Below are 27476 nucleotides of genomic sequence, written 5' to 3'. Positions count from 1 at the left end.
TCTGTCCTGGCTGGTACCTTTCGCGAGGATGAAAGCCCAGCTTCCCAGCCTGGGGGTGCAGTAGGCGGTGACCCCCAAGATAAGAGGGAGCCCTCAACTTGTAGGCAGCGGTGTGTGTGAGGGGTGGGGGGGTTTCTCTTTCGGGAGATCTCCAAACTCCTGCGCTCGGGACCTTCTTCGCCTCTGGACCGGCAGAGGAGGCGCCCCGGCGGCTGCAGCCCAGCCGAGCCCCGGCGGTGTCTCCCTCTCTCCCTGAGCCCCGGAGCCATGCCGTCGCCTCCGCCGCTGCCCTGCCGGGGCTGGACGCTGGCGCTGCTCACGCTGCTGGTGGGGATCCTCATCTTCGCGGACATCTCCGAGATCGAGCTGGAAATCGGGTAAAAAAGAAACAATGGAGCCGGGTTCGATTCCCCCGCGCGTCTTTGCGCTCTGATCCAGGTGGCTCTTGTTGTGGGGCGCGCGATTGGGGGGCTAACGGAAAACAGTTTGGGAGAAGAAGGGGGCATGGAGCCTGGCTGGAGTGGCGGGGTGGGGTGGGACATCAAGCTCTGATTTGGTTCGGGCAGGGGGCGTGGCGGAGGGGGGCTTGTAAGGTAGGGGACACTTTTAGCTCGGGGGTGGCTTTCCAAAAAGAGGGATCGATGCGAAATGGTGCTGGCGCGGGGTTTACAAAGGAGAAGGGAAACCTCTGGGGGGGGGGCGGTTACAAAGGATGGTTTTTCTCTGGGGAAGGAGGATGAGGAAGGGGGCGCGATGGAGTGGAAGGGGGGCTGCAAGAGAAGGAGTATGTGGGTGGGCTGGGCGAGGGGGGGAGACTCCGGAGTTTCTTTGTCTCCGCGCGCACTGCCTCGGCTGCTAGAGCTCTCAGTAGCGAGGGGGGGAGCGCTTTCTCTCTAGCCTCTCGCCGACCGAGCCCCCAACCCCTTTGCCGGCCAGCGCGGGGTGAGGTTCGAGGGTGGGGTCGGTCTTATCAGCTGCAGTTGTTGGGGGGTTTGGGGGTTAAGGAGTCAATCGATGAGGGTCTTTGGGAGATCTGGAAAGCGGGAGAGGAGAGGGGGGCGTGGACCGGCTGGAAGTTGGGGGGGGCGGGAAATGAGAAAGCTGCCTTGGATACCAAGTCCATCTAGCTCAGTGCTGTCTGCCCTAACCTGCAGGAGGGGTTGAACCTGGGGTCTTCTGTGTGCAAAGCAGATGCTCCGCCACTGAGCTCTGGTCTCTCCTCTGGGACACAGGAGAATCTCATGTCTTATTTTGATAGTTACAAGCTTAGTGGATCAGTGGGGTTCTGTAGATGTAGCATATCTTTTATCTCAATAAGGCTTTTAACTAAGTCCCCCATGATATTCTTGCGGAGAAGCTGGACAATGTTATTGTTAGGTGTATTTGTAGGTAGTTGACTAACCAAACCCAAACTCACCAAGGACTCCCCGTCATCCTGGGGGAAGGGGCGTGACAAGTGGGGTGCTGCAAGGTTCTGTCCTGGACATGGTGTTGTTCAACAGTTTTATAAATGACTTGGATTAAGGAATTGAAGAGGATTTGCATAGGACACCAAACTGAGAGGGGTAGCCAATACTGTACCTCAGAAGACAGAATCAAGATTCAAGATGACCTTAACAAATTGGGGAACTGGGCCAAAACTAACGTATGACATTTCAGTAGGGACAAGTGTAAGATTGTACAGTTAGCCAGGAATAATCAGATGCCGAAATATAGGATGGAAGACACCTGGTTTTCCTGTAGTATATGTGAAAATGATCTAGGGGGTCTTAGCAGACAACAAGCTTAACATGAGTCAACAGTGTGATGCTGCAGCAAGAAAAGCTAATGCAATTCTGGGCTGCATCAACTGAAGTAATAGTCCAGTTTAAGGGAAGTAATAGTACCATTATATTGTCTTCATCAGACCCCACTGAGTACTGTGCCCAATTCTAGGCACCACAATTTAAGAAGGATATTGGCAAACTAGAACTCATGCAGAGGAAGGCAACCAAGATGATCAAGGGTTTGGAAACCAAGCCTTATGAGGAACAGTTGAGGGAGTTGGGTATGTCTATCCTGAAGAAGAGAAGACTAAGAGATGATGCAATAGCCATCTTTTAAATATCTGAAGGGCTGCCATGTGGAAGATGGAGCAAGCTTGTTTTGCGTTGCTCCAGGGAGAAGGATCCAAACCAATGGATTCATGTGACAAGAAAAGAGATTCCAACAAAACTTGAGGAACAATTTCTGATGGTAAGAACAGTAGAGCAGATGAGCTAGGAATGTGGTAGACTCTCCTTCGCAGGAGGCTTTTAAACACAGCTTGGATGCCCATCTGTTAGGGTTGTTATTAGTAGTAGTAGTAGTAGTAGTACTCTGGGCGGCTTCCAACAAATATTAAAATACATTAAAATATCACAGATTAAAAACTTCCCTAAACAGATTAAAAACTTCCCTTCAGTTATTTTCTGAATGCCAAGTAGTTGCTTATCTCTTTGACCTCTGATGGGAGAGTGTTCCACAGGGCGGGTGCCACTACCAAGAAGGCCCTCTGCCTGGTTCCCTGTAGCTTTGCTTCTCACAGTGAGGAAACCGCCAGAAGGCCCTCGGCATTGGATCTCAGTGTCTGGGCTGAACAATGGGGGTGGCGACGCTCCTTCAGGTATCCTTCAGGGTTTTCTTAGCTGTGATTCCTGCAGTGCAGGAGGTTGAACTAGATGAAGACTGGGGTCCCTTCCAACTCCACAGTTTTCTGATTCTATGAAAGATACAGTTGCTCCTCTAGTTCAGCATTGCCTACGCTGACTGGCAGCAGTTCTCCAGGGTTTCAGGCAGGGGTCTATCCCACCAGGCCAACCTGGGGACCGCAGGGATTGAACCTAAGACCTTCTGTGTGCAAAGGAAATGCTCTGCCGCTGAGCTACACCTCTGCATCTTGGGACAGGGACTTGTAGAAGGGCTGGTTTCATGCAAGAAGTACTGAAAAGCTCCAGGTTTAGCACTTGAGAAATGTTGGAAGTTTAAAGTGGGAGACATGGATCCACCCCACTCCATTGACAACCGGGGCAGTGGCAGTGGCATTGTTGGCAAAGCTGGAAAGTGTTTGGCATCATGCTCAGGTATAGGTAAAAGGTACATGACCCCTGGACAGTTACGTCCAGTCAAAGGCGACTGTGGGGTTGTGGCGCTCATCTTGCTTTTCAGGCCAAGGGAGCTGCCGTTTGTACACAGACAGCTTTCCAGGTCATGTGGCAAGCATAACTAAACTGCTTCTGGTGCAATGGGACACCGTGACGGAAACCAGAGCACACGGAAATGCCATTTACCTTCCCACCACAGCGGTACCTATTTATCTACTCACATTGGCGTGCTTTCGAACTGCTAGGTTGGCAGGAGCTGGGACAGAGCAACGGGAGCTCGCCCCATTGCATGGCTTCGAACTGCCAACCTTCCGATCGGCAAGCCCAAGAGGCTCAGTGGTTTAGACCACAGCACCACGAACGTCCCTCAGGTACATCTAGCAGGGAGGCAATAACAATTCATTGCACTTATCCTTTTTCTGCCTGAGTGCTTGTGACATAGATAGAAGCCCCCTTTTGCAATGGTTCTCCCCTTCTCTGTGTACCTACTCCACACTTGCAGGACCCAGCCTTGGTGTTTGTTTTGAAGGGAATGTCTGAAGTAAGAGGAGACATCAGTGCCCCAGGGCAGGTACTGAGTGCAAATCTCTCAATACTGAATAATAATTTCAGATCCACGTTCTTTAAGTGTGCATTAAATGTATGGTGCCTTTACGGTGCCACCATACACACCATACATTTAAGGAACATTGCTTCCCCCAAAGAGCACCGGGAACTGCTAAGGATGCTGGGAATTGCAGCTCTGCAACACATCCATTACAGTTCCCTGCATTCCTCGGGAGAAGCCACATGCTCCAAATGTGCTTTAAATGCTCAGATGCTGCTTGTAGGTTTCCAACTGGGGCAACTGGTTGGCCATTGTGAGAATAGGAGGCTGGATGAGATAGGTGGGCCTTTGGATCCAGCTGGGCTCTTCTTATGTTCTTATGGACTTGAACTCCCATGGGAAAGGCTGTTTGGGGACATAGGAAACTGTCTTGTGCTGATTGAGACCATTTGTCAATCTAATTCAAGATGACTTCTGAACACCAGTTGCTGGCGATCCCAAAAGGGGAGAACTGCTGTTGTGCTCAGGTCCTGCTTGCAAGCTTCCCACTGGGGCATCTGGTTGGCCACCGTGGAAAAGGGATGCTGGAGTAGACAGTTCCCTGCCCTAAGCCAGCAGAGCTGTTCTTATGTTCTGCCATTCTGGAGAAAGGGGTTGGGTGGGTATCTGCTGTGGGCACTTCCCGGTCAGTGATGGGTTTGGCGAATAGTCAGGGAGGGAGGACAGAAGTTAGAGTCTTTCCACCTCTGCCTTAGATGTTGCTGTCAATCTTGTCTTACGCTGAGTAGAGGATAAAATGAAGAGAGCTCTTCCACTTCCCTATTATTCTGTGATGGAGCGTGTGGTCCTGATTAGACCAAGGAGGGAGGAGCACTCCATCAAGTTGAAGGGGAAGCTGCTAGTCTAGATACGGATGGAGCAATGTGTAAAAATGTAGTTCTCAGACTGTGCCATGAGAAATCAATCACATAATTAAAGACTGTTGTGACTCCAGAGTAGCCATTGATGCAGCAGTCTGTCTGCTGCATTTCTGCACAAAACACCACTCCAAGCCCACCTTCTTCCTTCCAATTAGGAAGCACAACCAGAGCAGTTTCTTGTGCAGGTATCCAGGAGGTGGACTGCATTGCAGGTGAGTGCTCCTTACTTGCCCTAACTAAAAGGTACACCTTTAGAGGTACAATTGTGAAAAGCCCCTCTAGATATAAATCAAAAGGGAAGAGTCTCAGTCGTCATGGAGAGATTCATGCCCTCCAACCTTTCTCCGATGAAAACAGGGACATCCTAAGGAAAAGCAGGACATTCCAGGATCAAATCCCGGATGGCTTCTGCAAATTTGGGACCGTCCCTGGAAAATAGGGACACTTGGAGGGTCTGTGATTTGGTACTTGCCAAACTGGAATGGGATAGGACAGAAGAACAGTAGAAGAGTCTTGTTGGATCAGGCAAATGGCCCATCCAGTCCAGCACCCTGTTCCTTTTTAAAAAATAATAATAATAATGCATTTTTATTTGATTTTCCAAAATATGAACATACAACAAAAACAATTCCCAATCTAATTATCGAGATTACTCTGAATCTCCTGACTTCCCCCCCATCCCTTCCATGGGTCCTATTGATTCTATTTTTAACTGCCTATCAATACTTCGACAATTTTTCATCTTCCTAGGTTATCTACACGTTCTATTACATTACAAGTATGTTTAAAATCCTGCTAATGTTTTGACCTGTTTACAATGATTTTGTATATACATTATAAACATTTCCCATTCTTTTTTTAAAAATTTCGTGATTCCTAAGCTTCCCAGTTAGTTTTGCTATTTCAGCGTGGTCCCTCAATTTGATTTGCCATTCTTCTTCTCTAGTCGGGGTTATCTCTTCCTTCCATTTCTGGGCTCAGTCCAGCACCCTGTTCCAATCAGATGCCCCAATGGGAAACCTGCAAGGAAAACCTGAGCAGAAGAGCCCTCAAACAGCAAAATGGGGCATGTACCACCCCCGATTCCAGATAACTTCTTCATTGAGCATTCATCCTGATATGTTCGCAGGGAGGTTAGATGACATTGCATCAAGCATCACCCCACACTTCCCAGGGCATTTCTCCATCACTTTCCTTATCACAAAAAAGTCCAATCTTTTAGGTGAAGTGAGTTTGTGGCACCAAAACCTCCCAATCAGCTTTAATTGCACAACCTGAATTGGTCCATTTGTGGTTGAAAACAGTGACAGCCTGGAAACAAGCTATACTGGAACTTTATTGAGCATTTGTGCTGATTTGATTCTGTGGCAGTCATAAGACAATGAACACTCACTTGGTATTCATCCTGATTTGCTCGATGGCTGTTTGGTCATTAGTCCCATTAGTAATTTGCTCATACTATACTTTACAGCAGATTTCCCTATCATTTTTCAAGCTGCCAGAAGTCTATTATTATTATTATTATTATTATTATTATTATTATTATTATTATTATTATTATTGGATTTGTTGCACCATTTGTTGCACTTTAATTGTGCAAACCTGCACCTACTATAGGCACTTAATCCCTCCCACAAAGCTGCGAGACTGTGGAGATGGCTCAGGTTTTTAACCCTAAATCCACCAGAGGGTTCTCCATAGAAGGCCTTGGTCTCAATGACTGGGGAAAATGTGACTTTCCAGACGTTTTTGGACACCCATCAGCGCCTGTCGGTGAAGCCAAAGGAGTTGTAGATCAGAGAATCACAGAACCATAGAGTTGGAAGGGACCTTGAGGGTCATCTTGTCCAGCCCCCTGCAATGCAGGAATATGCAGCTGCCCCTTAAGGGAATCAAACCTGCAACCTTGGCGTTATCAGCTGAAACATCTGGAGGCCCAGGAGTTCTCTACGCCTGGAAACTTGGGTCGTCTAAGGAGAAGCAGGGCATCATTTCCCCATCCAAATTTCTGTCCCTCTTCCCCCCTCCCCACCATGAGAAAAATCACATTGTGTCCTAATCATTCCTCTTTATCATGAAATCAATTAGGCACTAGAGAGTTCCTTTAGGAAGGGTGCCCAGTTTCTGCCTGGCACACAGCTTGCAGTTATTTTATCCCTTCCCCCAACAGCATCAAAAATTAATTCACCATCTCCTTCCTTCCCCTACACCAGGATACAGTGTGAATGATGAGGTGCAGGTGAGGGAGGTTATCAGAGGGATAATAAGCTGCCTTTGAATTAACCAGGAGCAACCACTGGAAGAGACAGGGATGAGATGTGAAATGGGCCAGTGGCCTGTTCTGGTCTGGCGGTCCCAGTGTAATGACAATCATGTCAGGCTATATTTATGTATAAGATGCTGGTCTCCCTCCCCCCCCCCCCGCTCCCTGCCACCCCCAGCAGCCATTCTCAGCAAGCAGACCATTTAGACCCCACTTTCCACACACTCCCTCTTTGTTTTCCCGTCTTCTTTCTTCTCTTCCCTCCATGTTTCCTGGGGGATCTTTAGAGGCAAGGATGGGGAAGAAATTCGATCCAAATCCATTTCCTTTGCACTTTCCTGAAGCACTGCACAAACCAAAACACAGCCCTTTTCCAAATTCCGTGTACCTCCGAATTTTGCAATTGTATTTCATGCGTACAACAATGCATATACAGGAGTCAAGCATTCTTTACTGAGTCAGACCACTGGCATCTCTAACTCAATAATATCTACAATGATTGGCTTGTGACTTTCCAGCTTTACCTGGAGATGCAAAGGAATGAACCTGGGGGTAATTGTGTTTCAGTTCTCTTATCGCTTCAGAGAATGAAAATTAGGTAGTTTCACATTAAAATGTGAATTCCTGTGAACCAAATTTCTCCCATCCTTACTTCTGAGCAGTAATATTAGATTGGTGTATTTGTATCTGGTCATCACAGAACAAGTGAACTCGGAGCTGAATAAACCGCCACACAAACAGATGTAAAATGCCAATTCTCCCTGGTAAATTTCCCTTTAAAATAGAAAGATAAAATGTTAAAATGAGATGAAACAAAACGAATGCTTGCAATTCTGAATACAATTATGTAAAAACCTAAAGGCTGTGGTGCTAATTAAAGTCACTTAGCAGCATACTTGTCTGCTGGTGAAAAGTTTGCCATCAGCAGAACGTGGTTGCGCACAAGAATGCATAAGCAAGTTTTCTGGTGACTTTGCTGTGCAGTAAATTTCACAATCTGTTGTGCAACAAGTTGCTTCTAGCACAACTGTTGCTTTGAATTCCTCTGTCGCTCAGCATAAAAACTCACCCATCCATTAGTGCAAGAGACTTTGTGCTAGCAGACAGAATGTGGTGGACACAGCCCTGAATGAAGAAAAGCATAGAACAACCATAATATTCTGAGTCTCCCTGGTAGGGAATGGATTTTTGCACTATAAAGCCATCCACCCCAGTTGTCTAAACCTGAAAGTTATGAGTTATCTTGCCTTCCTTTCAGGGCATAATTTGAACTACAGGGGTCTGTCTCTTGACCCTCCTCCTCCTCCTTATATGCTTCCAAGAGAAGAAGGAGAATTTCTGTGTAGCTACAGCGAAAAGCAATTCTTGACTTTATTGGCAGAGACGTTGCTAGAATTCACTGCCGTGGCTTTGAAGAACTATTCGGCTCCCCAGAGAGTACCTGCTGTTTAGGAGGAGAGCTTTTTTAGACACCTCGTTGCCAGGCTGTGACAACGTGAGCAGATGAGACCTTTAAACATTGATGTGCGAGATCTCAAGTCGTCTTGGCAAGGCAGGAATATGAGGCTCCCCTTGTCCTGGGCAGGGGAGATCAAGTTTGGGGAGACTGTGCTCAAATGGGAGATCCCTTCACTCAAGGGAGAAACAGCTACTCTGCACCCGCCTTCAGTCATCTTCCACCCTCCTCTCCCATGACATCTAGTAACACAAAATGTGTGACAGGACATGACTGGTTTTGCTGCTCCAGGAAGAGGCAGCGCAGGATCAGGGTTGCTAAAAATGACGTGCAACGGGCTTTCTGATGGCTTACCACAACCATGGGATGGAGAAGCTTCAAGGCCAGGAGCTATGTGAGGATAGGACTTATGGGAGAGTGATCCTCTCTGCAAATACTCAGGTTTTTCTTTGCACAGTCTGCATCCAATTTGCATACATATCCATGGAAAGATTAACATAAGTAAGACAGAAGTACAACACATTGTGGGACATGGGTGGGGCTGTGGGTTAAACCACAGAGCCTAGGGCTTGCTGATCAGAAGGTCGGCAGTTTGAATCCCCGCAACGGGGTGAGCTCCCGTTGCTCGGTCCCAGCTCCTGCCAACCTAGCAGTTCAAAAGCATGTCAAAGTACAAGTAGATAAATAGGTACCACTCCGGCGGGAAGGTAAACGGCGTTTCCGTGCGCTGCTCTGGTTCGCCAGAAGCGGCTTTGTCATGCTGGCCACATGACCCGGAAGCTGTACGCCGGCTCCCTCAGCCATTAACGTGAGATGAGCGCCGCAACCCCAGAGTCGGACATGACTGGACCTAATGGTCAGGGGTCCCTTTACCTTTACAACACATTGTACCTTACAGCTCCTGAGCAGGTGAATTATACCTGTTCAGATGATATCCATAATAATAAAAATAATGTAATAATTTATTACTTATACCCCGCCCATCTGGCCAGGCCTCCCCAGCCACTCTGGGTGGCTTCCAACAGAATATTAAAAACACAATAAAACATCAAACATAAAAAACTTCCCTAAACAGGGCTGCCTTCAGATGTCTTCTAAAAGTCAGATAGTTGTTTCTTTCCTTGACATCTGGTGGGAAGGTGTTCTACAGAGCGGGCGCCACCACCGAGAAGGCCCTCTGCCTGTTATATTTAAAGTGTATATTTAAAGCATGTGCCCCCCCCCCCGCAAAGAATCCCGGGAACTGTAATTTGTTAAGGGAGCTGGGAATTGTAGCACTGGGGGATAAACTACAGTTCCCAGGATTATTTGAGGGAAAGCCCTGTGTTTTAAATGTTTGGTGTGGATGTGACCTCAGTCAGTTGTCTAGGTGCTGCTAACTGTTGAGCAACTGCAAAGGTTTCCATTCCCTTCATAAAGGTGGCGAATCTTTAAACCACATATGGATCAAACAGCTGTGCAGGCTGGGGCTTCACTCCAAAACATCTGGAGGGCACCAGGTTGGGGAAGGGTGCCCTAGGCCACCTGTAAAGCCAAAGTGGATGCGCGCACACAAACACACCCCTTTGCTCCTTAGCAAACAAAGGGCCCTTTCTCCCGGATTTCCTCTCCCTGGGACTGGCATGCAATAAAGGGACATGAAAGTGAGCTCCCTCTTCCCAAAACCAGTGAATGGCTGAGCACATAAAGATGAAAGGTCTGGGTGGGGGTGCAAGGGGAAGAAGGATATGCTGAGGAGAACGATACACATGAACCAGCAGAGTGGATTCGGCTCCTGCCTGCAGCCTTGGGAAGATGGGCATCCGACTGTGTGTCTCAGAGTACTTATCAAACACTTAACTCCCTGAAGGAGGAATGGCAGAGACTGAAAATGATGTGAGGTATCAAGTACAGTAGAAAAGGAGCTACACATGGGCACTTAGTTTATTTATTTGTCTTTTAAAAATACTGGGGACCTGAAATTTTATTTTTTTAAAAAAAAAAAATCTAAATGGTTCACAACAATTAGACATACACAATAAAAACCACAGGTTTAAGGTCATCAGCTAGCTACCACATAAACTGTTTATCTTGTCTGCATAAGCCTGAGAACAAATAAAAGTTCCCGGCAAAGGTTTAACTCGAAGTCACCTGCTGGATCTGTATCGACAGAGCACTAATGGCTCAGTTTCTTCGGGAAGCAGACTTGGGAAGCAGCGAATGACATGCCTGCTCACGATCTCAGTGATATAAGGATTCAGGAGGTTCCCTAAAGTATCCTGCACCTAACTTGTTCAGAGCTTTGTAAATTGATGCAAAGGACTTTGGCCGTGGGCTCAGTAGTAGATGGGCAGCCAAGTGCAGATGTTTTAACAACGGCGTCACATGTTGTCAGCCAGGTGCTCCCACTGGCAGTCTGGCTGCCTGGTTCTGCGCCAGCTGGAGCTTTCAAACCAGGCTGAAGGGAAGCCCCACAGAGAGTGCATTGCTGTAGTCCAGCCTCAAGGTTGCCAACACATGGAGTACAGTGTACCTGTCCACCAGGAAGGTGAACCTGTGAGCCTCCAGCTGTTCTTCAATTCCAATAGCCTTCCCCTCCGTGAATTTGTCCAATCCTCATTCAAAGCCATCCATGTTGGAGGCCAACACTGCCTCCTGTGGGAGGGAGATCCAGAGTTTAACTATGAGCTGCATCCCATGTTCAAAGCATGGAAAACAGAAACAGGCAAACTTATCTCCAACCCCATCCCCACTAATTCCCCTGGCCTACCATCCACTAAAACAACCCAGCAGTAAAATCAGCAGCAACTAGACCCCTGACAACCTTCGAAAACCTCATCCTAATGACAAAGGGACGCGACAGAGGGCTGGTATCCACAATATACAAAATACTACTCAAGAATCCCACGAACTCCCTAGACACAATCAAAAAAGAATGGGAGGATGGCATAGTATATGAAATTAACCCCACCCAATGGACCAGAATGTGATCTAAACCCCCCTTTAAATCCATATCAATGAAAAGCAAAGAACTCACCCTAAAACTAACCTACAGGTGGTATCTAACACCAAGAAAATTAGCGCTAATACACCCAGGAACCTCACCAAAATGCTGGAGAGGGTGCACCTCCACAGGCGCATACCTCCACATGTCGTGGGAGTGCCCCAAAATCCAACCATTCTGGACAACAACCATATGAGAAATATGTAAGATAACCAAGCAAGTGCTAGAAATCACCCCGGAATTGGTCTTACTAAACATCTTCCAAGACAATAATGCCCACTTACACCACAAAGAACTCATAACCCATCTACTCTCAGCTGCCAGAAACATCATAACCAGACACTGGAAACACCTGTCAGGAGTAAGCATGGACCAATGGTACCAAGTAGTATGGGAAACAGCCCTACTAGAAAAACTAACCAGTAAGCTGAAACTGACACGGGGACAAACAGAAGAAGACACCTTCACCCCGGTATGGCTCCCCTTCATCACACACAGCCCAACAAGACAATGACAAAAATCTACCGACAGCATACAAATCAATATGGCTAACCTGACCCAAAACACCCACCAACCCCACTCACACAGGAAGCCAAAGACCACCACAGCCAACCACAAATGAGCAATCACACCCTATGGCAACCCCGACCTCTCTCACCGCCAAAGGAGCACAAGCGAACAACAGAGAACGTACACAAACAACGCTGACACCAAACCCTACTCATATTAAGTAAAATAGAAACATCGTCACCCCACCCCACCCATCTCTCCATCCCACCCACTTCTTTCCCCCTTCCCTCCCTAATGTCTCAACAACCGAAACTGATTTGTAAAAATGCTACATGGAAAAAATACGAGAGAGACATTGCACTACACCTTTGTAAATCAAGAAAATATTTAATAAAAATACTTTTTTAAAAAAAAAACCTATGAGCTGCATGAAGATGTACTTTGTTTGCTCTGTCCTGAATTTCTGGCATTTATCTTCTTGGGTGTTCATGGCTTCCAGTAGTATAAGAGAGGGAGGAAACTTATTCCTATCCACTTTCTCTGTGCAAAGTCTAATTTAATAAACTTCTAGTGTGTCACTTCTTCCTCACCATTTCGAAATCACTCCATCCCCTTCATTATTTTGGTTGCCCTTTTCTGAACCTTGGCTGCCCTAAATGGTCTCTCCAGATGCAGGTTACAGCTACAATGTATATTGAAAGTTCTCTTGTCACTTTCCCCAGGCTGACAAGGAACCATTGGTAAGCACTCTTTGGGTTTGGTCAACCACCGACACAAATCCATCTAACACTAGCATTGTCTAGCCCACGTTTTAGCAGCTTCTCCACAAGAATATCATGGAGGACTTTGTCTAAAGCCTTACTGAATCCAAATATGTTACATTCACAGCATTCCCCTGATCCACCAAGCTTGTAATTCCCTCTCTCTCTCTCTCCCTCTCTATCTATCTATCTATCTATAAATACACACACACACACACACACAGAGTATATATTTAAGAAATAAGATTAGTCTGGCATGACTCGTTTTTCAGAAACCCAGCCTGGCTCTTAGTAACCACGGCATCCTTTCTAAGAGCTCACAGGCCACCTGTTTCATTATCTATTCTAGGACTTTTCCTGGCTTGAATGTCAAGCTGACTTGTCACTAGTTACCTGGCTTCTCTTTTCCCCGTTTCTGAAGATGGGGACAATATTTGCCTGCCTCCAGTCTGCAGGGACATTACCTGTTCTCCAATGATTCTCTAAGATTATAGACAGAGGCTCTGGGATTACCGGTTACATCTGCACATTCCGCTAATACCCTTGGATGCAGTTCAAAGCAGCTATGTGTTTCCTTACTGCCTCTTTTCCTGTCTTGGGCTGCAGCTCCCGCTCTGCACCATTTATTATATTATCACCAAGTTGGGCACTGTTATCCTTTTGGGAGAAGGCAGAGGGAAAGTAGGTGTTGAGCAGTTCTGCCTTATCTCACTTGCTCAATAGCATTTCTCCTTTTTTCTCACACAGAGGAATGGTACTTCCTTATTCTTCCTCTTGCTCTAAGTGTAGCCCCCCCAAAATCTCATTATTATTATTTTAAGCCTCTCTTGCAATCCTGGGCTCTAGCCCACCTGACCTTCTCCCTGCGAGTGTTGGCTAGCCATGTATACCCTTCCTTTGTAATATTCATCCCTTCTTAAATCTTGGTTTATCCATAAATTCTTTATGCAACATCACTGGTTTCTATAGGGGACGCGGGTGGCGCTGTCTAAACCACAGAGCCTAGGGCTTGCTGATCAGAAGGCCGTTGGTTCGAAACCCCCCGACAGGGTAAGCTTCTGTTGCTTTGTCCCTGCTCCTGCCAACCTAGCAGTTCAAAAGCACGTCAAAGTGCAAGTAGATAAATAGGTACTGCTCCGGCAGGAAGGTAAACGCCGTTTCCATGCGCTGCTCTGGTTCGCCAGAAGCGGCTTAGTCATGCTGGCCACATAACCCGGAAGCTGTCTGTGCACAAACGCCAGCTCCCTGGCCTATAGAGTGAGATGAGCGCCGCAACCCCAGAATCGTCCACGACTGGACCTAATGGTCAGGGGTCCCTTTACCTTTACCTTTACTGGTTTCTTTAGGTGCCTCCTACTTTTCTTTCATATTGGAATTGTTTGTGAATGTGCCTTCAGTATTTCACCTTTAAGAAACTCCCATCCATCATGAACTCCCTTCTCTTGGAGCACTTCTGACCATAGGATCTCACCCAGTAGCTCTTTAAGCTTTTTGAAATCAGCGTTCATAAAGTCTAGAATACACATCCACTACACTCAGCTTTCCCTTTCCTCTGCATACTGAATTCCAAGAGGACATGATCACTTCCTCCCAAGTTTCCCACTACTTCTACCTCACTGAGCAGTTCTTCCCTGTTGGTGAGGATCAGGTCCACGATAGTTGATTCGCTTGTTGCTTCTTCCAGCTTCTGGGAAATGAAATTGTCAGCAAGGCAAGTGAGGAATTTGTTGGACCTTACATTCTTGTCAAAGTTTTATTTCTAACAGATATTTGGGTAGCTGAAGTTTCCCATGACTGCTATAGCTCTCCTTTCTGAATGTTTGGTAATCTGCTAGGAAGGCATCAACAAAGTCTTCAGTCTGGCTTGGAGGTCTATAGCAGACACCCACAGTAAGATCACTGTTATTTCCCTGTCCTGTAACAACCTTTACAGACTACCCTTCCAAAGGAAGCCATGACTGTTAAAGAGGTGTACAACTGCTTTAGATATATGATCTGGATATGATCTTAGAGGGAGAGGACCTCTGAATATCAGGTGCTCAGAGTGGTGGTCAATAGGAGGGACAGGTGTGGCTTCTAAGCGCCCTGGTCAGCTTCCCAGTAACATCCGATCGGTCACTGTTGGATACTGGAGTAAGGTAAAGGGTAAAGGTAAAGGAACCTGGATGGTTACAGCCAGTCAAAGGTGACTATGGGGTTGCAGCGCTCATCTCGCTTTCAGGCCGAGGGAGCCGGCGTTTGTCCACAGAAGTTTTCCAGGTCATGTGGCCAGCAGGACTAAACCGCTTCTGGTGCAACGGAACACCGTGACGGAAGCCAGAGCGCACGGAAATGCCATTTACCTTCCCGCCACAGTGGTACCTATTTATCCACTTGCACTGGTATGCTTTCGCACTGCTAGGTTGGCAGGAGCTGGGACAGAACAAAGGGAGCTCACCCCGTCGTGGGGATTTGAACCGTGGACCTTCTAATCAGCAAGTCCAAGAGGCTCAGTGGTTTAGATCACTGTGCCACCCGCTTCCTGTGGATACTGGAGTAAAGGGTCCCTTAGTAGGGTGTCCACATAAGCATCAACCCCTAAAAAGGACACAGATGTACACACATATATATTATATACAGTACTTTTCTTCTAGGAAAAATTGGTTCTGGTACTGCATACGATTGAGTACCCCCAGAAAAAGCACCGATTATACATATTATGTAATTGCACATGCTAATTTATGCAATTGCATGTATGTGTGTGCATATTAATAAACATATATTCATATGCAGGCTTAGAAAGAATCACTATGGTCTGTATCCAGTGTTCTCCGTCTTCTAGCAAGGACTCTCGGGCTAACAAATGGAAGCACTTTAATGTTGCACAGCAGAGTAATCTAATGCAACTGTTGTGCTAGCAGAAACCTCTTGTGCAACAGATCGCGCAATCTACTATGCAACAGAGTTACCAGCAACCTGCTTCCCAATTCAATTGCACAGCGAAGTTCTTCTGGTGCAAAACATTTCGCCAGCTGGGCAGGTATAAGTGGCTTTCATTTTGTGCTATCTTAGAGACAACCCTGTAATTTAAATAGAAATACAATCCATTTCTGCCGAGTGAGGAAGCAAGTGACCAGGTGACAGCTGGACTGGCTGGGCTGATGGGGGTTAGCCATCCATCGCTTCTGGAGTCCACCTGCTAGGGTAAATATTTTATTGCGGCCAACAGAATTCTGTAGAATTCTTGGAAGATATTTAATTACAAGAAAATGCCTCCAGACACTAAGTGTGCCTTTATGTTATGCCCTGGAACCTACACATGGTATATAAATGAAAGCTTCTAACTTTGGAGCCCTCCAGACTACGGCAAAGAGGAGATCACGCCGACAGTTGAGCAAAAGCTTTGCGAAAAGGCACCAGTTTGATGAATAATGCATTTCCTTTGTCCTGTAGGAATTCTGGAAGCAGGGGTGCAATCAGATCGGCACTGAGCAGCTTACATGGCAAACCTAATAGGTTCGTAAATTGGATGTTGTGTTCATTTGTGTTCTGCTTTAAGAGGGCTATTAATCTGCTTCATTCTCTCTCTCTCTCTCACACACACACACACACTCATGCTCACACATTCTCATGCATATTCTCCCCCCTCCCTCTCCTTTCTCTTTTGTGTGGGGTGGTGCTCTTTCAACTCACCTCATAGATACCTGTTCCTTTCCTGTTCTGGTGCAGATTTTCTTAATCATCCCTCTGCTCACCCAAAATCGTCCACCTCTCCCGCAATACTCTCCTGTCTCATTGCCACCAGCAGCTTGTAGTCATTGAGACTGATTGGGCAGAAAGCAGGGAGATCAACAGTAGGTGGCGCCAGAGCCAATGACAGGCAGCACCAAGCAATTCTAGCTTTGCCCCTCACCTTGCTGAGTTCCACAAGGGTTGTGTACACACTATATCTTCAAAGCACATGATTTCCCTCAAAGGATTCTGGGCAATGCAGTTTGTTCAGGGTTCCTGGAAACTGTAACTCTGTGAAGGGTGAACTACAGTGCCCATAATTCTTTTGGGTATCTTGAGAGATCTTGATGGAATCTGTGCTAATGGATCCTGCTCTTTTTCTTCCTCCTCCACCACCTCTCCCTTTCCCTCTTTTTCTCCTCTCCAGAGCCGAAGTGTTAATAAATGGCTCCTTATCTCCAGCTGTTGTTGACAGAAGCAATGAAAGTATTAAGCACCATCCAGCTCCATCCAAATGGCAACACAACCAGACACTCTCTTTGAAGATCAGGTACTATCTTAATTTCTAGGAATGGGCACATCAAAATCCAGTGTTACAAGACTGGATGAAAGTTTGACGTTTGTTTCGAGATTTTGACGTATCTACAGATTTTTTCGTTTGGTTTAGTTTATTCAATTTGTGCATCATTTCACACAGTCAGCAGAAGGCTTGAGGCCATTTACGGAGAAAATATTAAAATACTTATAAAGAAGACAAGCACTAATAACATAACAGAAAAGCAATAAAAGCATTCATCCACAAATATCACCCAACAACATAAAACAACCGTTCCACCCAGATAAGAATAAGTTGACCCATAATTGATCTCAGTTATTCAAAAAAATATTCAAAAAATATTAAATTCTGTTGTAGCAAAGCTCGTTATCTATTTGGGAATTTACAAACTTGGCAGATTTCATGGAATCATAAAATTGTAGAGCTGGAAGGAACCCCAGGGATCATCTAGTCCAGGCATGTCCAACAGGCAGATCGTGATCTACCAGTAGATCACTGGACATCTGTGGTAGATCATCGGAAGATCTACCCCCCAAAGAAGCTAAAAAACTTTGGCTCCCCTAAAAAAAGCTCAACATCTTTGTCCTGCACCCCTAAAATGACCTGAACCACCAAAAATAGGGCTTTCCTTCCTAAAAAAAAGCTCAATGTCGCTTTCCACTTCCCTAAAGAAGCTCAGCAACTTTGACCTGAACCCCCCAAAAGGGGGTAGATCACTGCCAGTTTTTAACTCTGTGAGTAGATCGCAGTCTCTTGGAAGTTGACCACCCCTGATCTAGTCCATGGGTAGGCAAACCAAGGCCCGGGGGCCAGATCCGGCCCCATCGCCTTCTAAATCTGGCCCGCGGACGGTCCGGGAATCAGCGTGTTTTTACATGAGTAGAATGTGTCCTTTTATTTAAAATGCATCTCTGGGTTATTTGTGGGGCATAGGAATTCATTCATTATTTTTTAAAATATATATATAGTCCGCTGCCCCGCCCACAAGGTCTAAGGGACAGTGGACCCGCCCCTTGCTGAAAAAGTTTGCTGACCCCTGATAATTCTAGTCCAACCCCTTGCAATGCAGGAACCTCAACTAAAGCATTAGATCTACAAGCCAGCTTATTCTGAGTTTGGGCAGCATTACTAGTAATTCCAGATAGAGCAGCAGCAGGGGGCCAGAGTAAAAGGAGTACCATGGGAAGTGAGGACTGAGGATTGCTGGTGCAGCATCTAAGTCACAAAGCCGCCAGTTCAAATGTCGTCTCTGCTATCAACTCAGTGGGCAGCCTTCCGCAAATCCCTTCATCTCAGCCCCCCAGCTGGAGGTAATGCAGTCACCAAGGTGGTTGATGTAAGCAGTACGGAGATAATTTAGATGTGAGCTGCTTGGAATACTCGCATTATAAATTCCAAACAGCAGCCTCACTATTATTACAGTGAAATGCCTGTCATCATCATGAATGGGGTTTGTGCACACATGGTTTGTGTGTGTAAAGAGATCCTTCAAGAAAATGATGCTTTTGTGCTGCATATGTGACAGCCTTTTTGTTATACGTAAAAATGTTTGTTTGTTTGTTTGTTTATATACTATCCTTTTGCCCCAAAGACTTGCAGAGTGCCATACAAAAAATGTAAGGCTGGGATAGGAAACCCGTAACCTTCTAGATGCAGCCTACTGATGGCTCCATGGCAGAGGACCCTCAACATCACAACCATACCATTAAGACAGCACAACTTACATGTGAGGTAGCCAACATGGTGCCCTCCAGATGTAGGTGAACTGCAGCTCCCATCACCCAGCAGGGCCAGTGGTCAAGAATTATGGAAGGTGCAATCCAGGAACATCTGGAGAACATCACATTGGTTACTCTGGATTACATAATAACATATACAGTGCAGCAACACTGCAAGAAATGGCATTACTCAAGTGTGGTGGTCCTTGCTGTTGAGTCCGCAAGCTACATAACTAGCTGCATGACTCTGAAAGGGCTATAGCTGCAGAAGGTCCCTGGTTCAATCCCAAACATCTCCATGCACATCTGGGAAGGTCCCTTGTCTGAAATCCTGCTTCTTCTAATCAGTGTTGCTGCTTCTAATCAGTGTTAGTCAAGGCTGAGGAACCTTTGGCCCTCCAGATGTTGCTGGACTACAATTCCCATCAGCCCCAGCCAGCATGGGCTATAGTCAGGGATTATGAGAGCTGTAGTCCAGCAACAGCTAGAGCACCAAAGATTGACCAACCCTGATGTAGACAATGTCGAGCTAGAGGGACAATGATTCTGACTAAGTTAAAGACAGCTTCCTGTGTTCCTAACTAGACTTATTGCCTTCCACCCTACCTCCTTTTTTCTTTTAAAAAGAAAGCACATCTTGAAGTTTCTGGATGCTGAAAAAGACATCTCAGTGCTCAAGGGAACTCTCAAGCCTGGGGATATTATCCACTATGTGTTTGACAGAGACAGCACAATGAACGTTTCCCAAAACCTCTACGCCCTCCTGCCCAGGACTTCACCACTGAAAGGCAAACACTTCCATACATGTGCCATTGTGGGCAACTCGGGTATCCTGTTGAACAGCAGCTGTGGAGAGGAAATAGATGCTCACAACTTTGTGATAAGGTAATTGTGGTTTCCAAGGAGCAGCACTTGGCTTTGAAGGAGGCCCTTCTCTTTAAAATAACCCCCAACCAAACCGTGCATCTCAACTAGGGGTGGAGGAGAAATCCAATTGTGTTTGCATTTAAATGAACCGTAGACTTGGCAGAGACCCCCAAGGATCATCTAGTCAAAGGCAGAATAGATTAGGGGATTAGACAAATTCACGGAGGATAAGGCTTTGAAGCTTTGAAGGCTGTAGTGTAAGTGAGAAATTCAGAAGTGCATGACAGTCACAGCCACTCCCCACTCACAGCCACACCTTTTCTAAATTGATACCGCCTGCCAAAATTATACAGTAATCTTGTAATTATACAATAATCATATTAATTATTATTATTAATAATAATAATAATAAGAGATGCATTTTGTAGAGATGCATCAATGCAGATCTCCATGTGTTGCCTTTCAGCAACTTTTCATGCACATACATGGGCAAATGATTTGCAGTGCTCCAATATCTTCTTTCAGAGTGGATTAATATGTGTTTTCATTGACGTTCCATTGTATGCAACAGAACTTGTGCACCATTCTCTTGAAACGAAAGCCCCTTGTGTTTTGAGTGTTCCTAAATGCTTCACTTCAGGGCATACGGTGGCTAAAAAGCTCCCCTTTGGGGACCTTGCCCTGCTGCAGAAATAGTAAAGGGTCTTCAACCTCCAAGAACCCCAGACCACTACGTGAAGCCTGTATCACCTTCATGATCAAACAGAGCAGCTGCTTGGAAACTTGAGCAGAAGAATTATATCGTGCTCGTGTCTTGCTCGTGGGCTTCCCAATTGGGCCATGTGGTTGGCCGCTGTGAGAATTGAATGCTGGACTAGGTGTCCCTTGGTCGGTCCAGAAGGATTCTTCTTGCCTTGTTCTTAACTTCTGTGGGTTGTCTGTATGACTTTTACACAATGGGAAAGGAAGCATGAAGCAATGGGGGCTGAGGTGCTCCATCCCTCCTGCGGATTTGCCAGTGCTTCAAGATAAGACTGTGACCATTGCTGACATGCTACACAGGGAGGTGGGATTCCTTGTCCAAGGGCTACATTCTTGGCTGGGCAACCTTCTTTTGCCCATGGCCTCATGCACCACCACTCCTGACATGAAACCCACAGGAAGTTTCCCGAAAAGGAATGGAACCCTCAGGTCAGAAAGGGTTTTTCCTCGCCAAAAAACAGACCCATTCCCTGATCATTTCAGACCCTCTTTTGGTTCCTGCTGTAATGTGTGCCCTGACATTTCCCCTTCCAGGTGCAACCTTGCCCCTGTCCAAGAGTACACCCGGGACGTGGGGAACAAGACAGATCTGGTGACCATGAACCCTTCGGTCATTCAGCGTGCTTTTGAGGACCTGGTGAATGACACCTGGCGGGAGAAGCTGCTCCAGCGCCTGCACAGCCTCAATGGCAGCATCCTCTGGATCCCAGCCTTCATGGCCAAAGGAGGCAAGGAGCGCGTGGAGTGGGTCAACGAGCTCATCCTCAAGCACCGCATCAACGTCCGCACCGCCTACCCATCCTTGCGGCTGCTGCACGCCGTCCGAGGGTGAGGAGCTCAGCGCCCTGGGCCAAAAAGGCATTCAAAATTTGGCTCTCGGGAGACATGCAAAGCAGTTCCTGGTGGTCTTTGTCTTTAATGTTTTAGTGCAGGAATGTGGGGTGGGCAGCGGCGGAGGAAGTCTCTCGGGCACCTGGGGCAGCGTGCCCAGGGGCGAGGTGAACCATCCATGGGCGCCGCACACCCCATGCAGCACGGGGCACACGGCACCCTTAGGGACGAGGCACACCACAAGGCCTCAGCCGCCCTACAGCTGGTGGGGAGGCAGCTGGCGGACAGCACAGGTCCTGCGGGCGCCGAGACACGTGGTTCGTGGTGCTGCAGGCCCCGCTGTGAGTGCCGCCGGCCATTTTGTCACACACACACCCGTCAGGGTGGCACCCGGGGAGGGCTGCACCCCCCCACCCACAAACACCCCTGGGGGTGGGGGACCTCAGACCCTGGGGTCAAATCCGGCCCTCCAAGCCTCTCTATTCCCCAGACCACACCTTTTCTCTCTAGGCCACGCCCTTCACAGGCCCTGCTTTACAAAAATAAAACTCACCTTCATTGCTCTGCCCTCCTTTGCTCTGGCCCTGTCTACTCCTAACATGTGGCCCTCAACAGGTTGTTGAGAAGGGAATGCAGACCTCAGCCCCAAAAAAGGTTCCTTGCTCCTGCATCAGCTTGTATTTGTCTGAGTTTGAGCAGAGATGCAGAGAGAAAGGGATGCTTAACATTCCTTGTGGGCTGTTTTACTGAACAAAATCACCAACACCAACTGTGTGCTGTTGTTGTTTTAACATGTAAGGGAATATCTACTAGTTCCGTGTATCTTTTTCCCCTGCTGGAAGATAAAGCAGTTTGAAGGGGTACCTTGCTTGCATGCTTGCTTGTTTTTGATCAGCAGACAAACAGCCTACAAGGAAAAAGCAATGCCCCTCTTCCCAGGCCATCCTCTGGCAGCACCGATCAAAGATGAAGTCCCCTGCAGAGGCATCCCAGTTAAAACAGAGCCTGCCTCACATCTCACATCAGGGATGACGCTCACAAATTCAGTTTTGAGAGATGGCTTCTAAAAACTGTACGCCGTTCAGAGCCTTCAGCGCAACAGCATGTTCTGGGATTGTTTGTTTCATGTTCAAATGCCACACTCATTTTAAAAAAGAAAAAGAGAGAGCTAAAAACTAGTGCAGGGGTAGTTCTTCATGAGCTATATTTCTATGTGCAGGGAGGTTTGTTGGTTGGGTTAGAGAAGGGATGTGCACACATAGCTCCATACACATCGTACATTTAAAGAACCCTGGGAGCTGTAGTTTACCCCTCAAAGAACTACAATTCCCAGCACCCTTGGCAAACTATTAGGGAGGGTTGTGCTTTAAATGTATGGTGTTCCCTGGCTCCTCTATCAGGCTTAATGACATGTTTACTCTGAATGCGTAGATCGGCACTAAATATTGATGCACACATATATGCACGAATTAATCCCTGCGTCATCTATGGTAGGAGATACAGGTGGGGATTTCGACCCTTGGCTGTGGCTCTGCTCCTTGTTGCCAACACAAGGAAAAGCAGAAGAGGAATTGCAGCCCATTGCATGCAGGTGCACAAGCCTGAATGGCTCCAGCAACACACATACAGTGGTACCCCGCAAGACGAATGCCTCGCACAACGAAAAACTGGCAAAACGAAAGGGTTTTGCGAATTTTTAGTTGACTTGCGAGACGAATTCGTCTATGGCTGTTTTTCACAAGACGAATTCGTCTGGCGAGGTACCACTGTAAGCCGGCACCGGAGCCGTGCGGCGCCACGTTTTAAGGCTGCAGCGAGCGAACAGCAGAGCTTAAAACGTGGTGCCGCATGGCTCCGGTGCCGGTCGGGAGGGGCCCCCGGACTTTTTTCCCATAAGAACACATTAATTAAATTTTAATGCGTTCCTATGGGAAACGGTGCCTTGCAAGACGAAATTTCCGCAAGACGAAAAGTCTTGCGGAACAAATTAATTTCGTCTTGCGAGGCACCACTGTAGTAGTACCCACTAGCCCACAACAGGTGGACTTTTGCTCCATCTGCCAACAGGAATGACGCTGTCAACAGAAGCTAAACGTGTGTGTGTGTGAGAGAGAGAGAGAGAGAGAGAGAGAGAGAGAGAGAGAGGAAGAGAGGGAGAGATTCCATTTTTCAGCAAGCTTAATCCAGGGCCGGATTTAGGTTTGATGAGGCCCTAAGCTACTGAAGGTAATGGGGCCCTTTATATGTCCACCTGTCCTTTGTCAACAACAAATTGTCACTGTTTTTCATGTTGAATATATGCTATATGGTAATTTATGGACCTACTGTAATAGGTATCTAAAGCCATTTGCACATGCAGAATGTAGGCACCCTATATATAGCAATGAGCAAACCAGTGATATTTTAGGGAGCAGGCTAGCATGTGGGGCCCATGACTTATCATAGGAGCCTACAAAACACAAAACACTGTTGCTGTATGTACCGGTAGGTTTTCTTTTACTTGTTTTTTATCTTATATTTTGGAAATGTACATCCAGGGTTTTTTCCCTTTAATTTTTTTGGGGGGGCCCAAGAAAGTGGAGCCCTAAGCTATAGCTTGTTTAGCTTATACGTAAACTCGGCACTAGCATTAACCCTACATCTCCACAGCAAGGAGAAGTTGGGTGGGTGGGTGGACCGGAAGGGAAACAAGCGTCTCTTAGTCAAATCTGCTCTTTTCCAAGCTGTAATTAAGTGGATTTCATGAAAGAGGCTTTGCATATCAACTGGTTCCTAAACCTGTGCTTGCATCTGTTGCCTCGTGCCATAAGCTACCAGCCAGGCTTGCTGCAATTTGGAGAGGCTCCCTGGATCCCTGGAGGTGCCACCAGGGCAGACAAGGTGGAGGATGAGCAGAATTGGATCTCCTTTTCTGACTCATCCTGAGCCAAGAAGGTATGGGGCCAAAGTGTAATTGTGCAGATCATGGTAGGGATTGAGGAGGACTGCCAGCTCTTTGTTTCTGGCAGGGGACCTGTGCCTTTAAGGCATTGCCTAGCAGAAATTCAACAGCTGTTGGATTTGGGGGACCGCGAAAGCCACATGGGCTATGCCACAGGGGGGAGGGGGGGAGGAATTGGTGACAGCGGGGAAGATTCTTGCATCTAAATTTGGAACTGGCTGTCCAGCTGACAAATCTTCTGTGTACATTGACCGTCAAGGGGTTGCTTTTCTCTGCTTGTTTGGTTTTCCGCCCGTGAAACGGTGCCGCAGGCTAGCAGGTCAGATGGCGAGAGAAGCAGCGCAGAGGGCTTCTCTGCTGCAAAGACACGTCCGTGCTGTAATGAATAAGATGGGAAGGCGGGGTGAGGAGAGCCAACAGCTGGGGCTGGGAAGAGCTAATTCAATTAGAGCTCCAAGCCACGGACAAGGTCCACGCTTGCAGCCAAAAAGGCAGCAAGATGACCAGCTGTCTTGTGTGCATGTATAATATGTCACTCTGCTCCAATGGGGAGGGAAGGCAGGAAGGATGCAAACGGATGCTTGATGACTACACAATGCTGCTCCTTTGCACCCAAGATGCAGTGGCATCCTCCTGCCCGGGTAACAAGGGCCCCCGAGAGATCATCCCGTCCCTTCTTGCCCAGTTGACCAGTGCACTCTCCAGGTGAGGGTCTAAGAAGATAAGAAGTGCCTGCTGGATCAGGCCAAAGGCAGCACCCAGGTCTCATAGTGGCCAACCAGATTCTCACAAAAGCAGGACCTGAGAACAACAGCACCTCTCTCTCCATTTTTGCTTCTGAGCAACTAACAATCTTGCCTCTGACAGTGAAGGTAGAACAGGGTTTCCCAAACCTGGGTCTCCAGCTGTTTTTGGACTACAGTTTCCATCATCCCTGGCCACTGCTCCTGCTAGCTAGGGATGATGGGAGTTGTAGTCCAAAAACAGCTGGAGATCCAAGTTTGGGAAACTCTAAGGTAGCGCTTTCAAGACTCTTTGTGCCTGCAAAGGTTTGGGGCCAGACCTACTGCTTCATTTGCAATCAGTGCGTGGCCCCATAACCTCCTGCTGAAGTCCTTTTAACTTTTCTTACTCCAGTTGACCCTACATTTGATGTGCTTTAGCACAGGTGTGCACAGGTGGCAACAAGGCAGGGATGTTGGGAAAGCAGTGCAGGAGAGCTAAGAAAGCAGAATGGTGGGTGGGTGGGTGGGTGGTTGAGTGTAACTCTACCACTAATGCACTAGTGTTGCATCAGTGACTTGTTGCAGAATATGCCAGGGGCAGTGGGGGGGGGGAACAGCAGTCCGGAGGGGTCTCTAAGTCACTGTGATGCCAAAGGGTCTTACCTCCACTGCTGGAGGCAATATGTCTCTGAATACCAGTTGCTGGGAATCAGAAATGGGTAGAAGGAAGGTTCTTCTCCTGTTTCTATGTCAACATGAGTAAATCATCAGGGATCCACAATAAAAGCCCCCCCCCCTTAAAGCCCCCCATCAGATATTTATTTTTACAAATTCTCTTTTTCTGGCTTAGGAAGAAAATACTCCCTGCCACTGAAAAGAGGTATCAAACAACAGGCCCTCGGCCCTTTTTCAAGCTTCCTGAGTCGACACAAATCTCAGGCTTTAACAGCAAGGCTGATTGGTGTGGCCAATTTGGTGGCAGTGGGGGAAAATAATTACAGTCTTCCTCAAGACAGCCTCCCTTCCTAATTAAAACCTGGGTCTCCAGCAGCAAAAGGTGCGCCGTTGATGTGGCGTCCCGCATGCACTTGAGGCACCTTCGTTTGGGCTTGCAAAATTAATTAGCTTTTGTTACGGTCCTCAGCTGTTTTGCAAAACAGGAGAGATGCGCTTGGCGCCTACATGGACAGTATCAAAGCTGACCTGAGTGTGGAGAAAGAGATAATGCAGCAATTTGTATCCTCATTTAGAAGCCTAGCCAGGATTTTTTTCCCTCCCCAATTCAAACATTCTGCCCTCAGTGCTCCCTTCTGCACCAACCTCAAGAGATTCTGGGAGGAGCAAATCTGTCAATTTCTCATTTTTTCCAAACGAGTTCAGTTTTCCACAGGTCCACATCGGTTTGTGATTAAAAATAAACAAATCCTTGTGATCATTCTCCAGCATTTTAGTGCAAATTCCTCCTAACACACACAATTTTGTACACACTTTTGCTTAATATAAACATTTTTGCAATGTTTCTCATATGCACGCGCACGCACACACACACACTATTTACCCTATATAATGCATTTTTGTATGTCATTTTCACTAAGAGATGCATTTACCCCAGTATATGCATTGCCATACACATGATTTGGCTGAAGAACTGTAACTGCAAGATTTGGAGGTGTGCACATTTTGAAGAATGGCTGTGTTTCAGATCGCATAGACTTTCAGAAAGTGCAAATGAGGTCAATTTGAATCAAATTTCTTCCCTGCCTGGGAGTCCCCGTCCTTGCCTTAAAGAGACAGATTCCCGGGAAATACAGAGGGAAGAGAAGAAAGAAGAGGGCAGACTGAGATTTATAGCTCTGTGAGGTCAGCACCCTTAAACTGCAGTTCCTAGGAGTCTTCTTGACTGCTGAAGTTGTCTAAGAGCGCTTTAAATTTACGCAGTGGATGTGGCCAGCATTTTCCTTTAGTCTGTCCTTGACCCGCCGCAGTTCACTTTCCTTGGGCGATGAGTTCCAGCCTTCTTTTCTCTTTTTCCCCTCCTAGGTATTGGCTGACAAACAAGGTATACATAAAACGCCCAACCACCGGACTGCTCATGTACACCCTGGCCACTCGCTTCTGCAACCGGATCCATCTCTACGGCTTCTGGCCCTTTCCTCGCGATCAAGACCAGAACCCCGTGAAGTACCACTACTATGACACTCTGAGATACGGCTACACGTCCCAGGCCAGCCCTCACACCATGCCTTTGGAGTTCAAAGCCCTGAAGGCGCTGCACCAGCAAGGAGCCTTGAAACTCACTGTGGGGGAGTGCGAGGGGGCCACGTAGGGCGGGGTTTCTGGGGGACCCACTTTCCTAGAGGCTATGCCCCGTGGGAGGAAGGGGGAGGGGGAGGCACAGATGAGCAGGAAGTGCTGACGGTGGTGGTGGCAGTAGTGGGATTGGTTTTCTTTGTTAACGTCCAGAATGGGGGATGCATGAGACCTGTATCTTGGGCACAGGTTGTGCTCTACCTCTGATGGTGTTGCTGTTTGGTGTTCGCGGGTGGAACGTGAGGAACAGGACTGGTGAGAGAAGCGGCCCCCAGGCAGGGGAGAGTGGCTGGGTGCAGAAGGGGGGTTGGTACTTAATGGCAGCCTCCCCCCACCCCACAAAAAAAAACCAAGCTTGGGAAGTCACTGTGGTTTGTGTGGGTACTTTAGCGTGACAACTAAATGTTAGGCCAAGTGTTGTGAGTTGGTAGGTAGGGCCTGTTTGGCCAAGAAGCCAGACTTCTGGCTCTCATGTCGTGTTCTTGGCTTAGTG

General features: G+C 47.2%; 1 protein-coding gene across 1 annotated transcript; it reads left to right on the top strand.

The window, feature by feature from the left end:
* On the top strand, positions 1 to 27476 carry ST8SIA2 (ST8 alpha-N-acetyl-neuraminide alpha-2,8-sialyltransferase 2). The gene is made up of 6 exons (XM_033167585.1): positions 1 to 377; positions 15995 to 16057; positions 16701 to 16823; positions 19175 to 19432; positions 20711 to 21004; positions 26714 to 27476. Exons 1-6 carry the CDS (start codon positions 268 to 270, stop codon positions 26997 to 26999), a joined length of 1134 nt encoding a protein of 377 aa, XP_033023476.1. The 5' UTR covers positions 1 to 267; the 3' UTR covers positions 27000 to 27476.

Source organism: Lacerta agilis, chromosome 13 (assembly GCF_009819535.1).
Source record: "Lacerta agilis isolate rLacAgi1 chromosome 13, rLacAgi1.pri, whole genome shotgun sequence".
In the NCBI taxonomy this organism is placed as follows: domain Eukaryota; kingdom Metazoa; phylum Chordata; class Lepidosauria; order Squamata; family Lacertidae; genus Lacerta; species Lacerta agilis.
Note: the sequence above shows the minus strand (reverse complement) of the source record. Positions and strands in the feature narration are given on the sequence as shown.